Source organism: Schistocerca cancellata, chromosome 3 (assembly GCF_023864275.1).
Source record: "Schistocerca cancellata isolate TAMUIC-IGC-003103 chromosome 3, iqSchCanc2.1, whole genome shotgun sequence".
Taxonomy (NCBI): domain Eukaryota; kingdom Metazoa; phylum Arthropoda; class Insecta; order Orthoptera; family Acrididae; genus Schistocerca; species Schistocerca cancellata.
This window is the reverse complement of record NC_064628.1, coordinates 12,672,631-12,690,000: the sequence shown is the minus strand read 5'-3', so window position 1 is coordinate 12,690,000 and position 17,370 is coordinate 12,672,631. Positions and strand designations below refer to the sequence as shown.

The window sequence follows — 17,370 nt, the reverse complement described above, 5'->3', positions numbered from 1 at the left end:
TGAAATCATGCTTGCTTTTTTACTATACTGTTATTTATTTGTACAACCAACTATTGCCATTTTGGCCGTGTGTCTATTATAAAGTGAAGATAATGGCGCTTTAGTATATATCAAAACCTTAATGGAAGCGACCTCAAATGAAAAATGCAACTAACTTAACTAAAATCATAACGAAGCTGCCTTACTCAACAATAAATCACCCTTTTCGACCTTAAACACGTTTAATGTAAAAATTCTCGCATAACTGAATCATTTAAAATTGAGGCCATGTCAAAAATGTCCCCTGTATACGACTTTGAGCGTTGAATAGCTATAACCACAGTGTGCTATATAGTCACACTGTGCTATAACTGGCTATCGTGCTGGCTATAACTCGAATCGTGTATCGATTAATCAGATGACTGTCAGAAAATTTTAGCTTATACACATCTCTGGCTTTGTTTATGTAAACTGCGTCAGTTGTCAAAAGCGTAGTAGGTGTTGTGTTGTGTGTATGGAGATACTGAGTTGGATGCGTTATCATCGAAGAGCATGTGAAGACGTTTATTGTTGTTGTCACTGAAAGCAAATTACTCAGAAAATGTCTCATGTACAGTACTTGGATGAATTAATTAGAGAATATCTCGTGTTTAGAGGATTCAGCAGCACATTAAAAGCCTTTGACTCTGATCTGAAGATCGAAAAGGATAAAGGTTTTCGGGTAAGAGGTGTTTTCATATCATGCTTCTTCAGTTCCTCAGGAAATGTTTCTCAACTCGTGTTATAGCCGTGTTGTAATTCATAGGCCCGGGTAGTAACTATTTTGTGTATAAATTTTGCTGGAATAACTTGTGGTGAACTATCAGTCTGACCAGCGGAACGCACTTTCAATTTTTATAAAATGCCATTGTAATTGTCAAAATTAACGTAAATAATTCGTATTTTCCATAAATACGGTGCATTTTGTAGTGTGATCTCATTTGTCACTTATTTCTATGACATAAATGGCCCGTAGGTTTTTTTATATCACCAGTAAGTTTAATAAAAGAATACATTGACCGATGTAAGCTGTATTGTGCTTTATTAAAATCGTGCTATTAGCTAATGTCGGCTGTGAGGCGTTATGAAGCACATTTGCTATCTCATTTATTACATATCGTGCTCATCGCATTCTTTTATGTCGCATATATAAAACCAGCAGCTGTACTCCGTCGAAAATGTGGCGGTTGCCGTAGTAATTTGAAAGAGGTGGTGTTCTGTGTAGACTGTAAGTTATGGTTTCATTGGGGCGAATGTAGCGGCGAGGAAACAAGGGTAGAAAATGTGCCTCTTCCATGGCAATGTAGGTTATGTAGAAAGGACAAAAAAAATCGCTGAACAGGAGGCAAAAATTTGTGCCCTTAAGGCTGAATTAGAAAACGCAAACTTGGAATTGGACCTATGTAGGCTAAGGGAGGAAAAAGACACTGGGAACTGGGAAAAGGTAGCAAGCAAAGGGCTAAAAAGGGAAACACTTGAAAAAACTCCAGAAATTCAATTAGTAAATCAGTTTGGCATGCTATCTGAAGTGGAGGAAGGGCCTCATCCAGATGTAGTTGAAACTAGGTTGAAGCAGAATATTACCTTAAAGAAAAAAAGACAGGTCAGGATCAAACGAGAATAGGAAAAGAACAATGCTGCTTTTAGTCAGCAGTCATGGGAGGGGTGTGGGCCAGCAGCTTCAGGAGAAATTAGGTGTAGGGTACGAGGTCACAAGTTTTGTGAAACCAAGTGCTAGTCTTAGCCAGGTGACAGAAAACTTAGGTCAGCTATGTAGGGACTTTGAGAAGAAAGATCACGTAATTATAGTTGGGGGAGCAGGAAACAGCCTGGCTACGAATCCAAGATACAGTTTTAGGAGTGACCTGGATAAAATAGGACCAGAAACTGAGCGCACAAATGTGGGGTTTGTGGAGGTCTTTGAGCGCCATGGTCAGCCCTGGGTAAACACTACTGTAAGGCATGTTAACACTGAGCTGAACAGGATGCTCCAGACTCTGGCAAAATCTCACATAAGTGTTGTTCCAGTAAATGCTATTGGTAGGTGGGGATACGCTACACACGGCCTGTACCTGAATAGGATGGGGGAAAATAAGTTAGCTTCTCTATTTGCAGAAACTGTAAGGGGGTTCACAGTCACAAGGGGTGATCCCTGTTGTTAATGGGACCAGGCAGACATGTTTTTTAGGTGTGTGGGGCTCATAGTCACACATCTTGTAGGCATCTTTTTAAAAAATTGGGAATTCTTACAACAGCCTCACAGTGCATTTACTCGCTAAAGAAATTTGTTCTCACCAACATGGAGCAGTTTAAAAACAACAGTGACATTCATGATTATAATACCAGAAAAAAGAAAGACTTACACTATCCTTTACTCAACCTATCTTTGGCACAGAAAAGGGGTAAAATATGCTGTTATAAAAGTGTTTGACAAATTACCAGATGAAATAAAATGTCTGACAGACAGCTGTAATAGCTTCAAAAATAAATTGAAATCATATCACTTTGACAACTCCTTCTATATCATAGATGAATTCTTGAATAGGAGCAAATAAATCTAAAAATATAGCATAAGCATTTTGTACCATTTAAGGGAATGGGGTAAATAATAGAAATATTAACCAACTAACTAACATGTGGTTTTATATATGTGACATAAAAGAAAGTGATAAGCGTGATATGTAATACATGACATAGCAGTCGTGCTTAATAATGACTCATGGCCGAAATTAGCTAATAGTGCATTTTTAATAAAGCACAGTAAAGCTTACAACGGACAATATATTCTTTTATTAAACACCTAGAGGCCGTGGATCCCCATGGAAGCAAAATGTACATGTCAAGTTGCTTCAGTTTGGGTGCAGGAGGAAAGTTTTGAGACATTATTGCTGTTTATACCCTCAACAGCAATATTCTACTGTATTGTGGCTACAACAACATTTTCTTGACATACCCCAACAGTGTCAGTGACTCATCTAAATATATTATAACTGTGTATCTGATCAGGCTTGGGTCTTGGATTTTTGCTTTTGTAGCACAAGTGCGAGACCCAATTCACAAATTTAGTCTGCCAATGGTCCTTTGCTACAGTTCAAAATTATATTCTGACACACCAATTTAGCTGCAGTACTAGTGCCTCTGGGACAGACGAAGGAATGGAGAGTATTCTATACAATACCTAATTTGTCACTGGTCACTATTCACTCTAATTAGACGATTTAGTCCTGCAGCCCGATAGCAGAGCCTGTGCATAACTAGCAACCATAGGAGAAAAGCAGCAGCAAATTTTTATAGTGAATCATGCTGCAATGTGTGCCTAAATGGCTATTTGTTGTGCTTTAGACACCAAAGATAAACATTGAGAGTTTGAAACACTGTTTTGGAGAGAGTTACACTTTCTCTGGTGATTCACTGCCAGTTTGCACTTCAGTTCATTTTTGTTTTGTTCTGTTTTCAATGATCAACCCAGTTGATACTGGTAAATAAAATGAACAAAGTTTTTTTTTTTTTCCACAGGTAGGCTACATTTGTGAAAAGTACCTCTCTCACAAAGGTGTGGACTGTCCAAGATTCACAGGAGCAATACTTGCCACTGATTTGACTTGTAGGAAGACTAGCACAGATCTGTATTCATAAGTGTGTGTGTGTGTGTGTGTGTGTGTGTGTGTGTGAGAGAGAGAGAGAGAGAGAGAGAGAGAGAGAGAGAGTAGGAGCAAGTGACTGTAGTCATTTTACATGAGTTTGTGGCATTAGAAAAGTGTCTGGTTTGACCCATCGGCTTTGACCATGATGTCATCAAGATGGTGACCACCCTTACTACCAGCATGTACAATATATATTCCTATTCTGCCAACCACCATGAAATGCATGGCAGAGGGTACATCCCACTGTACCAGTTACTAGGTTTTCTTTCTGTTCCATTCACATATGGAGCATGGGAAGAATGATTATTTGAATGCCTCTGTGCATGTAGTAATTATTCTAATCTTACCCTGTGTGAGCAATTTGTAGGGGGTTGTAGTGTTGTCCCAGAGTAATCATTTAAAGCCAGTTCATGAAACTTTAAAAGATTTTCTCGGCATACTTTACGTCTGTCTTCAAGAGTCTTCCAGTTCAGTTCCTTCAGTATCTCTGTGACACTGTCCCATGGATTAAACAAATCTGTGATCATTCGTGCTGCCCTTCTCTGTATACATTCAATGTCTACTGTCAGTCCTATCTGGTATGGGTCCCACGTATTCAACAGTGTTCTAGAACTGGTTGCATGGTGATTTGTAGACTGATTGCACTTACCCAGTATTCTACCAATAAACTGAAGTCTATCACCTGCTTTACTCACAACTGAACCTATCTGATCATTCCATTTCATATACTTACAAAGTGTTACACCCAGGTTATTGTATGAGTTGGTGAATCCGGCAGTGACTCATTGATATTATGGAATACTACGTTTTTTCATTTTGTGAAGTGCACAGTTTTACATTTCTGAACATTTAGAGCAAGTTGCCTATCTCTGCACCACTTTGAAATGTTATTAAGATCTGGCTGAATATTTATGCAGCTTCTTTCAGATAGTACTTCATTATAGACAACTGCATCATCTGCAAAAAACCTGATTTTACTATTGATATGTCTGCAGGATCATTAATGTACAATATGAACAGCAAGGGTTCCAGTACACTTCCCTGGGGCACACTCGAAGTTACTTCTACACCTGACGATGACTCTCTATCCAAGATAACATGCCGTGTCCTCCCTACCAAAAAGTCCTCAATCCAGTCACAAATTTCACTTGATACCCCATATGACAATACTTTTGACAATTAGCAAGGTACTAAGTCAATTGCTTTTTGGAAATAAAGAAATACTGCATCTACCTGGTTGCCTTGATCCAAAGCTTTCAGTAAGTTATGTGAGAAAAGTCTGACTTGAATTTCACATGATCAATGGTTTTGAAATCCATGCTGGGTGGCATTGACTAGGTCATTCTGTTCAAGATACCTCCTTATATTTGAGCTCAGAATATGTTTTGAGATTCTACAACAAATCGATGTCAAGGATATTGGACAGTAGTTTTGTAGATCACTTCTACTACCCTTCTTGGAGACAGGTGTGACCTGTGTCTTTTTCCAAGTACTGGGCACGGTTTTTTGTTCGAGGGATCTACGATAGATTATAGTTAGAAGAGGAGCTAACTCAGACACAGATTCAGTATAGAATCTGACAGGGATTCCATCAGGGCCTGGAGCTTTGTTCAGTTTTAACGATTTCAGGTGTTTCTCAACACCACTGACACTAATACTTATGTCATCCGTCTTTTCAGTGGCATGGGGATTAAATGGGGGCAATTCTCCAGAGTTTCCTGTGTAAAGGAACATCTGAAAATGAAGTTGAGCATTTTAGCTTTTGCATTGTTACTCTCAATTTCAGTTCCTGTCTCATTCACTAGGGACTGGACTCTTAACTTTGGTGCCACTAACAGCCTTTACATACAACCAGAATTTCTTTGGATTTTGTGGAATATCATTTGGCAATATTCTGCTATGGTAGTCATTAAAGGCATCACGCATTGCTCTCTTGGCAGCCAAATGCATTTCATTCAGCATCTCTCTATCTATAGTCCTATGCCTAGTATGCAGTAATCTCTGTTTCTTTAGAAGTTTGTTTAGAGTGACTGTTTACCGTTGAGGTTCCCTCCATTATGAACTATTCTACTGGGTACATATATATCCAGTGCATGGTCAACTATTCTTTTAAACTTGAGCCAGAGTTCCTCTACATGCTCTTGACATGTGCTGAAAGTTTCAAGTTCCTCATTGAGATGTGACACTACTGATCTTTTATCTAGTTTACTGAACATATATATATTTCTGCTTGTTTTAGTTGTTCTTTGTACTTTAGTAATCATTGTTGCCGTGACCGTGTCATGGTCACTGATACCAGTTTTGATGTGGGAATCCTCAGTGTGCAGGTCTGTTTGTTGCCATTAGATCCAATATATTTCCACCATGAGTGTTGTTTCTAACTGTGTGTTCTAGGTAGATTTCTGAGAAGGCGTTTAGTAAAGTTTCACAAGATGTCTTATTGTGCCCAACACTAACAAAACTCTAATTTTGCCAATTAATTGTTAGATTTGTTGGATGGTTAAAGTCTCCACTGATAATGACAGTATGGTTGGGGAACTTATGTACGAGTGTACTGAAGTTTTCTCTAAAGTTTTCAGTTACGTCAGGAGAGGAGTCTGGTGGGTGACAGAAGGATCCAATTATTATGTTATGCCGTTGCCCAAACAATCTCACATGCAGCTTCAATTTCAATCTCGGTGGATAAACCATTCTTTCAATATACACTTAAATTTTCCGTGAAAATCTCACTGGTCTCAAATCCAGGTTTCAACCAGCTTTCTGTACCTAGTATTATACACTGTGTGATCAAAAGTATCCGGACATCTGGCTGAAAATGACTTATAAGTTCGTGGTGCCCTCCATTGCTAATGCTGGAATTCAGTATGTTGTTGGCCCACCCTTAGCCATGATGATAGGTTCCACTCTTGCAGGCATACATTCAATCAGGTGCTGGGTTCTTGGGAAATGGCAGCTCATTCTTCATGGAGTGCTGCACTGAGGAGAGGTATCGATGTTGGTCGGTGAGGTCAGCGTTCCAAAACATCCCAAAGGTGTTCCATAGGATTCAGTTCGGGACTCTGTGCAGACCAGTCCATTACAGGGATGTTATTATCATGTAACCAGTATGCCACAGGCCCTGCATTATGAATAGGTTCTTGTTCATGTTGAAAGATGCATTCACCATCCCCAAATTGCTCTTCATCAGTGGGAAGCAAGAAGGTGCTTAAAACATCAGCATAGGCCTGTGCTGTGATAGTGCTATGCAAAACAACAAGGGGTGCAAGCCCCCTCCATGAAAAACATGACCACACTGTAACACCACCACCACCACCTTCTCCGAATTTTACTGTTGGCACTACACACGCTGCCAGATGACATTCCCTGGGCATTCGCCATGCCCACACCTTGCCATCTGATCGCCACACTCTGTACTGTGATTTGTCACTCCACACAATGTTTTTCCACTGTTCGATCACCCAATGTTTACACTCCTTACACCAAGCAAGGCATTGTTTGGCATGTACCAGTGTGATGTGTGGCTTATGAGTAGTAGCTCGACCAAGAAATCCAAGTTTTCTCACCTCCCGCCTAACTGTTGTAGTACTTGCAGTGGATCCTGATGCAGTTTGGAATTCCTGTGTGATGGTCTGGATGGATGTCTGCCTATTACACATTATGACCCTCTTCAACTGTTGGATGTCTCTGTCAGTCAACAGACGAGGTCAGCCTGTACCCTTTTGTGCTGCACGTGTCTCTTCACATTCCCACTTTACTATCGTATTAGAAACAGTGGACCTAGGTATGTTTTGGAGTGTGGAAATCTCGCATACAGACACATGGCACAAGTGATACACAATAACCTGACCATGTTTGAAGTCCATGAGTTCTGCAGAGTGCCCCATTATGCTATCTCACGATATCTAATGACTACTGACGTCGCTGATATGGAATACATGGCAGAAGGTGGCAGCACAATGCACCTAATATGAAAAACGTATGTTTTTGGGGGTGTCCGGGGTGATCACATAGTGTATGAGCTCCACAATATGTCCACCATAACATCACTACATACACACACTAACAAAAATAAAAACTACACAAGAATATTTCACTCCAGCATTATAAAGAAACTAACGGAACAATTGTGGGAAGGTAGGGAGTTTAGGGTGAGGACAAGCTGAATACACCATCCTAAACAAATATTAGCCACAAGATCAAACACAAAATATACTCATCATATGACATAACACTACAAACATGGAAATCACAGGAATCGTACATTCTGCTTTACCTATATAGCTCAAAGTAAACCATCCATACCAAAAAACCAACACATGCAACTGTGAAACACGGTATCACAAAATTCCCATCACCTATTTAGCTCAACCAAAGCCCACAATACCAAAAAACCAATAAATGCAACTCCAAAAGGTGGTATTACAGAATTTTCTTCACCTATATTGCTCAAAGAAAGGCCTCAATACCAAAAACTGACATGTGCAGCTCCAAAAAGGTGATATCGCAAAATTCCATTCACCTACACAGCTCAAACGCAGTGAAAAATACCAAAACATCACACACAAATCAAAAACCCAAAACTGAGAGATTTCACTTAACCAATTAACATATGAATGAAAAAACTGTACTCCAAAACGAACAAACCATAACTAATGCATTAAAAATCAAATCACACACAAATTCACTTACCAGCTAAAATGACTGAAAAATAGAGCTGTGTAGACCATTCTCCCCCCACATGCTGCTCCACACACACACAACCAAAACCAGAACAGAATCCTCTAAACAAACCCAAACCCCACACCTTTTAATCAACCCCAAACAACCCAACACCAAGCCAGTCCTCAGAAATAGAAAGAAACTCCTCAAAGATGTCAAGACGAATGACAACAAAAATGATATTTAAGTAAACCAGTTTATCAGATGATCCATCTAGCTATCTTGAACTAGGTTCCCTGACTCAGAAACTTTCATCTCTGCTGTCACTGTTGAATCTCCCCCACGTGGTAACATCGATGTGATGGTTGAGCAGGTGACTACAACAATTGTTTCTGTGGCAGAAAATGTGATCCCTCGCTCTTTAGGGTGCCCAAGGCAAAAGGCAGTCCCTTGGTGATCACCGGAAGTCGCTGAAGCAATTAAGGAGTGTCAGCGAGCTCTACAGCGGCATAAGTGACACCCTTCCCTGGAGCACCTCATAGCATTTAAACGGCTCCATGCTTGCATTCGCCAACTTATCAGACAACGGAAGGAGGAGTGTTGGGAGAGATACGTCGTCCACTATGTGCCATACGTCACCTTCCCAAGTCTAGGCAAAGATCAAACATCTTTTCGGGTACCAGACCCCAACAGGTGTTCCTGGTGTCAACATAAATGGCATGTTATCTACTGATGCAAATGCGATTGCTGAGCACTTTGCTCGAGCCTCTGCATTAGAGAATTACCCTCCAGCCTTTCACACTGTTTAATGATGGCTGGAAGGGAACGTCCTCTCATTCACTACACGCCACAAAGAATCCTATAATGCCCCATTTACAGAGTGGGAGCTTCTCAGTGCCTTCACACATTGCCCCAACACAGCTCCTGGGCCTGATCGGATCCACGGCCATCTCTCATCTGACTACAAGCGACATCTCATCGTCATCTTCAACCAGATCTGGTGCGTTGGCATCTTTCCATTGCACTGGTGGGAGAGCACTATCATTCCTATGCTCAAACGTGGTAAAAACTGGCTTGATGTGAATAGCTATTGGCCCATCAGCCTCACCGACATACTTTGTAAGCTGCTGGAATGTATGGTATGTTGGCGGTTGGGGTTGGGTCCTGGAGTAACCTGGCCTACTGGCTCCACGTTAGGGCAGCATCCGCCAGGGTCACTCTACTGCTGAGAATCTTGTGTCCCTCGAGTCTGCCATCCGAACAGCCTTTTCCAGATGCCAACATCGAGTGGCGTCTCTGGGGCCCGCTCCCGATTTTTATCCAAAACTTCCTGTAGCTCCGTACTTTTGGTGTCCAAGTTGCTGCCTCCCATAGTTCCATCCCTCTCCAGGAGAACGGAGTCCCGCAGGGCTCTGTATTGAGTGTCTCACTATTTTTAGTGGCCATTAACGGTCTAGCAGCAGCTTTCGGGCTCTCTGTCTCAACTTTTCTGGATGCAGATGACTTCTGCATTTCGTACTGCTGCTCCAGTACTGTTGTTGCTGAGCGTCACATACAGGGAGCCATCCACAAGGCACAGTCACGGGCTCTAGCCTACGGCTTCCAGTTTCCAGCTGCAAAGTCTTGTGTCGTGCACTTCTGTTGGTGTTGTACCTTTCATCCAGACCCAAAACTTTACCTTCATGACGATCCACTCGCATATTGATTCTTAGGACTTGTTTTAGATGCTCGATTGACTTGGCTTGATCATCTTCGTCAGCTTAAGCAGGAGTGCTGGGAGCACTTCAATGGCCTCTGTTGCCTGAGCAACACAAATCGGGGTGCAGATCGCTCTACACTGCTGCAGCTCCACAGAGTCCTTGTCCAATCCCGAATTGACTGTGGGAGTGTGGTTTATGGTTCAGCAGCACCCTCGGCATTTCATTTACTCGACCCTGTGCACCACTGTGGGGTTCGACTAATGACAGGAGCTTTTAGGATGAGTCCGGTGACCAGTGTACTGGTGGAGGCTGGCGTCCCTCCATTGCAGATCAGACGTGCACAACTGCTTGCCAGTTACGCAGCACACATTCGTAGTTCTCCAAATTACCGTTTCCTTTTCCTGTCCACGGCAGTCCATCTCCTGCATCGGTGGCCCAGGTCGGGGCTAACGATTTCGGTGCGCATGCGGTCCCTTCTCTCCGAACTGGAGTCCTTCCCTTTACCACTTCTACTTGCGATCCATTCACGTTCACCTCCACGGTGTACGTCTCGACTGCAGCTTTGTCTGGACCTTTCACGTGGCCCTAAGGACTCCGTTAACCCTACGACTCTCTGCTGTCACTTCCTCTCGATTCTTGATGTGTTCCAGGGGTCTGAAGTGGTTTACACCAACGGCTCGATGGGTGATGGTCACATTGGCTTTGCCTATGTTCACAGTGGCCATATTGTACAGCATTCCTTACCTCATGGCTGCAGTGTATTCACTGCAGAGCTGGTGGCCATTTCTCATGCATTTCAGCATGTTTGTTCGTGCTCTGGAGAGTCTTTTCTTTTATGTACTGGCTCTTTGAGCAGCCTGAGAACTATCGACCTGTGCTACCCTTGTCATCCTTTGGTAGCATCCATCCAGGAGTCCGTCTATGCCCTGGAATGGTCCAGTCATTCAGTGGTGTTCGTCTGGACCCATGGTCACATAGGAATCCCAGGAAATGAACTTGCTGACAGGCTGGCCAAACAGGCTACACGAAAACCACTTCTGAAGACGGGCATCCCCGCAACTGACCTGCATTTGTTGTTATGTCGCAAGGTTTTTCAGCTTTGGGAGACGGAATGGCAAAATCTCAGTATGCATAACAAACTCTGAGCCATTAAGAGGACCACGAATGTGTGGAAGTTCTCGATGAGGGACTCTGTGGTTCTCTGCCAGCTCCCGTTTGGCCATACCTGGTGACCCACGGCTACCTCCTGCACCGTGAAGACTCACCTCAGTGTCGATGTGGCGCTCAGTTGACAGTGACCCATATTCTTCTGCCCTGTCCTTCTTTGGCTGCCCTGCGATATCATCATCGGTTGCCTGACTCGTTAGCATCGATTTTAGCAGACAACGCCTCATCGGCTGATTTGGTTTTGCATTTCATCTGTGAGGATGGGTTTTATCATTTGATCTAAGTTTTAGCACATGTCCTTTGTCCCTCTGTGTCCTCCACTGTAGCGCTTTTAGGGTGGAGGTTTTAATGTGTTACAGGGTGGCTGGCTTTTCCTTTTTATTTTCGTAGTCGGCCAGCCACTGTAATCTGCTTCCTTGTTTTACTCTCTAACTGTTTCTTGCATCTCTCTGTTGTTCTCTTGTCCTCTTTTGTTCCGTTTAGCATCTGTTGCCTTTCCTTCATTCTTGTGGTCTTTTCTTTCTTTCTGTTTTGTGTTATATGTCTCGTCTGTTTTATTCCCACACTTGTGGCATTGTTTTATTAGGAACAAGGGACCGATGACCGCCTCGTAGTCTGGTCCCTTTCCCCCTCTTTTAAACCAGCCAACCAGGTTCCTTGTCGGATAGTTTGCTGAACATTGTCGCGGTGACACCGCAACATATACTGGTGCCAGGTCCGAGAAGCCAGGACTCTACTCAACTTCTCACTTTCATCACACAAATAATACCTCAAACAGTCAACACTCGAGCCACAGCACTGCAAAAATCTTATCCTTGTCATCATATATTGCCCATTGCAACCCGGAGCAATTAACTATTAAATTTTTTTGTCATATTCATCTCTAACAAAAATCAAGAAAAACACTCTAACATTTCAATCTGTTAAAAAAACACACAACACTAATCATAACTGACAGACATAAATGCAAAAGCCCCTGGGACAGTAAACCAATATAACTCACTGGCAACACGGCTCTCTCTTCCATCAACTACTTCACAGAACAGTTACACAATGTCAAATGCTCAGATACCATACATAACACAAACATCTTCAAATATGAGCATCCATTACAAAAGCACACCACCAAATACAACAACACACCATATACAAACACGACTCGACTCAAAAATAATGTGTCACAATGATGGCACACAACATATTTATGCAAGAGGTCAAAGCATGCAGATGGAGTTGGACACTTGCCTTGACCGTAGTTTGTATTTTCGTGTATTACTGCTGAAAGATTACTCAAGTGGAAAGGTAAATTGTGGATATTTGGATGGCATGTTACTGAATAGCCAGTTGACATTTGTGGTACATATCTTATGAAAGTTTACACCAATTGATACTCCCAATGTCCCACCCTGTAACCTAAATATTGGCTAGACAACATTGCTAATACTTCAGCTGGCTGGCCACATGGAGAAAGAGAGCTGAGAAAATGTCACTAATGTCATAAGCAGCAACTCCCAAATTACATATTTTTTCTGTTGTCTGGAAAAGGTGTGAATCATTTCACTTTTTGTGAAGGGCCAGAGAAAAACTTGAAAAAAAAATGTGGTACTATATTATTTTTGTTAACATGTTAGTTACTCACATGTTCTGTGGATCATAATTGCGACTTCTCACAATGATATATGATTTCTTCAGGGTTTTGTTTCTGTACTTACAGTGATTTACACTTAACTGTGTTCAGTATTCATCTAGCCCTCTCTTAAACAAACACACACACACACAAAGAAAATTACACTGCTACACATCCAGAAATTTTTCTTTTTGATGTTCCCAGTGCATATGACTGGCATGGTAGATAACATCAGTCTTTCAAAGGCTATTTACAAGTAGTGCAACTCTACTCAGAGAGAATATGTCAATAGAAAATTGTTGCATTTGATCTAATTGTCATCAACAGTTAGTACAAAGACTAATCCGCAATGTGTGGTTTAGTGGTTAGTGTCACTGCCTCCAAATTGCTAGACTGCTGCAACCTGGGTTTGATTTCCAGCAGAGTTACAGTTTTTTTTCCCTTGGGGTTGGATGTTTGTGTTGTCCTAATCATTTCATCTGATCCTGATCGACATGCAGTTTGTCAAAGTGGGATCAAAGAGAAGGACTTTCACCAGATGACCATACAACCTCTCTGGCCAATAATGGCATACAATCATTTAATGTCAGTACAAAGACTAGTAGCTGATCACCTCACATAAGCTGTTCTAATGCAAGAGTGTTGTTTGTAAAAATCTCATTCAACAAATCCTTGAAAATTGTTTTAATATTTAAAGCCAAGTTAGGTAAATTAAAGTGTTTGAGTAGAGCTGTGTGATTCACCATAGATTTACTGAATCAGTTTGACTGCATCATATGATCAACAAACACCCGTGGTAGATACCCCAAAAAGAAGTTCGATCTGTGAAAAGTGTTCAAAGGCAAGTCAAGAGAAACATTATTTCCAGCTACGTATGTTATACATAATGACCCTGGTGGTAAAAACATAAGAAATTTTTGATTATGTGGGAGTGTATTTCTCTCTCTGTTGGGTCAAGGGGAGCATCCATTTCCATTCATCTGCTTTGACCCATGACATAAGTGTGTTGTGTTTTGTGACTTCATTGTGGTGCTGTGTTTTTGATTTGGGTGGTGTTTGTAGATGGCATGTTGTTGCTTTTGGTAATGTGGTCATGTTTGAAGATGTTTGTGTTTTGTGCCATACTTGGTCTTTGTGTGACTTTGTGAAATCATTCTGTGGAGTTGTTGCTGGAAGAGTGTGCTGTGTGTTTCCAGTGATATGCGTTGATTTATTGATTTGGGGCCTTATGCTTTTGTGTTTCTGTTAGATACTGTGTGTTTTGTATGGACCAAAATGTAATAGTGTTTTCTGTTAGAGATTGATATTATATAATGGTTTTTGCAGGAGTTCAGCTTGTTTGTTGAGTATGTGTGGTGTCGTGTGTAATGAGAGTATGAAGTTACTTAGAGTCCCAGCTACTCACACCAGGGACCTGTATATATGGCAGTGTCACTGTGACAATATTTGTCGATCTTTCTGACAGGGAACCTGGTTCATGAGGCCTAGTTTGCCCATCAGAGAAATTGTTTTACTTATGTATTATTTTTATCATCATTCACTTTACATCTTTAAGGAGCTACTTTGATTTGTTTTGTTTTCTGAGAACTGTTTTTGTTGGTGTAATGTCTAGGAGTGGTATTGATTATTGGGTGGGTTGGGGTTGGTAAAACAGGGTGGGGATTGGGAGGTTGGGGTTGTTTGGAGGATTTTGTTCCGTTCATTCGTTTGTGTGTGTGTGTGTGTGTGTGTGTGTGTGTGTGTGTGTGTGTGTGGTCGGTTGGTTGATAAGTAATTTTTTTCTTTCATTTGGTTTTTAATGCATTACTTATGTTTGCTTGCTTTATATATTAATTGCTCAAGTGAACCTGGGGTTTTTTGGATTTTTTATTTGTGTTTGGATTTTTCATATTGTTGGCTTCATTTGAGCTAGTTGATTCTTCCACCCACCCAGCTATGAAAGCTTGGGAGGCCAATCTTCTGGAACTGTTGGTAGATTAAGATACAGCAGCCAACAGTAACAGGCTACATACATTCCTAAATGTACTTGTTGCCTTGAAAAGGGAAAAAGAAACTTCTGAGTAGTTTGTTCTGTATTTAGCATGTATTTGCAGCAGTGGCTGTGTGAATTGCACGTCTGCCAAGTATCCTCAAAATGGAATCCTCCTTATAGGAATATCAGTAATCAAATGATCAGGACAGCTCCTCAAGTGCCAAACACTGGGTGACTATCCGGTTGTTGTTTAACAACACTGTACACTTAATTTCAGTTAAGAGGTTGTATCATGTCATTATACAACGAATATTGGCACTAAGAAATTAAAACATGAATGGTCTTATGATAAAGTAATGGAAGGGAAAAAAATTATGAAACTACTAAATGGTGATGATTAAGTAATGGAAGGTAAAAAATTATGAAACTACTGAATGGTGAGGCTGAGAAAACTGCTGTATTTTATTATAATGTTTGATTGCCTACTTTTTTAGAGCAAGGCAAGCTTCCTGCATTTGCATGTTGTCCATACTGTCGTTGTTTTAAGTATCTATGATATGGGTGCACTGCACTAGTTTGAAAGGGACAAGTTTCATGTGTCAAATTTGGAAAACCAACCCTTAATGCATTTGCCGTATGTTCACCCCAAACATCTGTGTCAATTACTCTACCAACCACACTTCTTACAGTCCATTGGTTCCACATATGGCACCACCAATGTGTGTGGACCTACTGATTTTATCTTTTTGTCAGTAATTCAGCATTTGTCATTCAGGTAAAATCTTTTATGTTATTAAGCTGCATCATGTTCTTCAATTTTCAACTTCCAGGAACTACTACTTCAGAAATATTCTTATTTTTTCAGCTGGCTGAACACCGCCCAAAACCAGAATTGCCTTTATTGATGAAAGACCGTTTTTCTATTCTTATTTTGAAGAGATGGAATTGTCGAGTAAAATTCTTCAGGCTACTATTGGTGGGCATTCATCATTGATGAAAAAATTGTTGGGGTACTGTCGTAAGTTGCATTAGGAAGTGTCCTTTATTTATTGATGGTGACTAGTTTTGGACTTGCGTACATTCTCACAATTGACTGAATACAGTTATGTGTGGACAACCATAGCATATAGTCTAAATGGTAAAGTATCTATACCAACATGCATGCATACATATCTGTATTAATCACTTAAGAAGAGGAATGGTTTGAGAATGGATGCAAGTCCAAAACTAGTCACCACCAATAAATAAATGAGACTTCCTAACGCAACTAAAGACCATTTCCCCTGCCTCACCTCCGGCATATTGGAGATCTGTAAATTCATCATTGTGTTGTTTGTGACAACATAGTAAAAGAGGAAGGGGGTTAGGAGGGGGGCAGAGGTGCGTTTATTGGAATGTTACTGTCGTACTTGTGAGGTGGTTTGCTTATAGTTGTATTCCTGTTGAACCATAGCTGCCACACTCTTATACTTTCAGCAGCAGGATAAGGAGCCAGGCATAGAAAATGCCTCCAATAAAAATCTTGCATTGACACTGGAATCTAAATGTGTTCAGCACTTATTTGGAGGAATTAAGACTCTTATCACAGGAAAAACCACAGTGCTTGGGCCTTCAATAGATAAATCTAAGAGACTCCGACTCCCACGTATTAATGGGTTGCACTCTCCACAGAAAGACAAATTCAAAGGGGAGAGAGTTAAGTGCCATGTGTATACATTCACTCACAATTAATAGGATTCCTCACATTTCTCCCTCAGCAAGTCTTAAAAGCAATTGTTGTCACAGTGCACTTGCTATGCAATCCAATTATTTCAAATTTTCTTCCCTGTGCGTGCCTCCTAATTATGATTTAATCTTCAAGACTGAGTGAGGTGCCATAGTGGTCAAGACCCTCCAGTGATCAGTCCCACAGCTCTTTCGTGGTACGTGTGGGGCACGCATGAGGCCCCGAGCTGTTGCAGGCTTTCTTCTCTCCTGGGCAGCATTCTCTTTCCCGTATCCAAATCCTTCCCACCCTAACTCCTCTCCCTCCTGCTCCGTGGCCACTCTTTCTCCCTTGGTATTTCCCCTTGTGATGACCCATCTATTCCCTAGTATCTGCTATTCCTTTTCACTCTCCCGATTTCCAGTTTTGTTTGCTTTTTCTCATCGCCTTTGAGGTTTGACCCCTGTTCTTTTCTAAATTCTGTTTCCAAAGTGTGAGCCATTTTGGGAAGAACTCTCTGCCTAGTGTCTCCGGCTTGGGTTTCTCCCCTCCCCCGCCCCCAACCTTCCCCCTTCCTTACCACCTGTAGCCCACCTACCCTCCCCCCCCCCCCCCCCCCCTCCACACTAGGTCACCAGCACGTGTAGCCAGTCCGTGTGGTGGTGCTGTGTTGCTGTTATGCACCCTTCCGGCTGAGCCCCCTGACTACACAGGGTTCCTGAGCTGTCACTGCCTTGTGTATGCCTAGGAGTGACCCTGATTGAGAGGGAGGGGGCAACACCCCCTGGGATGTCAGTGTATGTGTGTTGCTCGCCTTTTTGGTGCATAGAAACTCATGGCAATGACGGCCGTGCCCAGCAGCCCTTGCTGCAGCTGGA

General features: G+C 41.7%; 1 protein-coding gene across 1 annotated transcript in view; it reads left to right on the top strand.

The window, feature by feature from the left end:
• The first annotated feature begins 418 nt into the window (after nucleotides 1-418).
• LOC126176787 (WD repeat-containing protein 91) overlaps nucleotides 419-17,370 on the top strand; it is a 193,204-nt gene continuing 176,252 nt past the window's right edge. Inside the window, exon 1 of the mRNA XM_049923959.1 lies at nucleotides 419-700. Coding sequence (XP_049779916.1) covers nucleotides 581-700 — 120 coding nt within the window. The 5' untranslated portion in view covers nucleotides 419-580. The remainder of the gene's footprint in view (nucleotides 701-17,370) is intronic.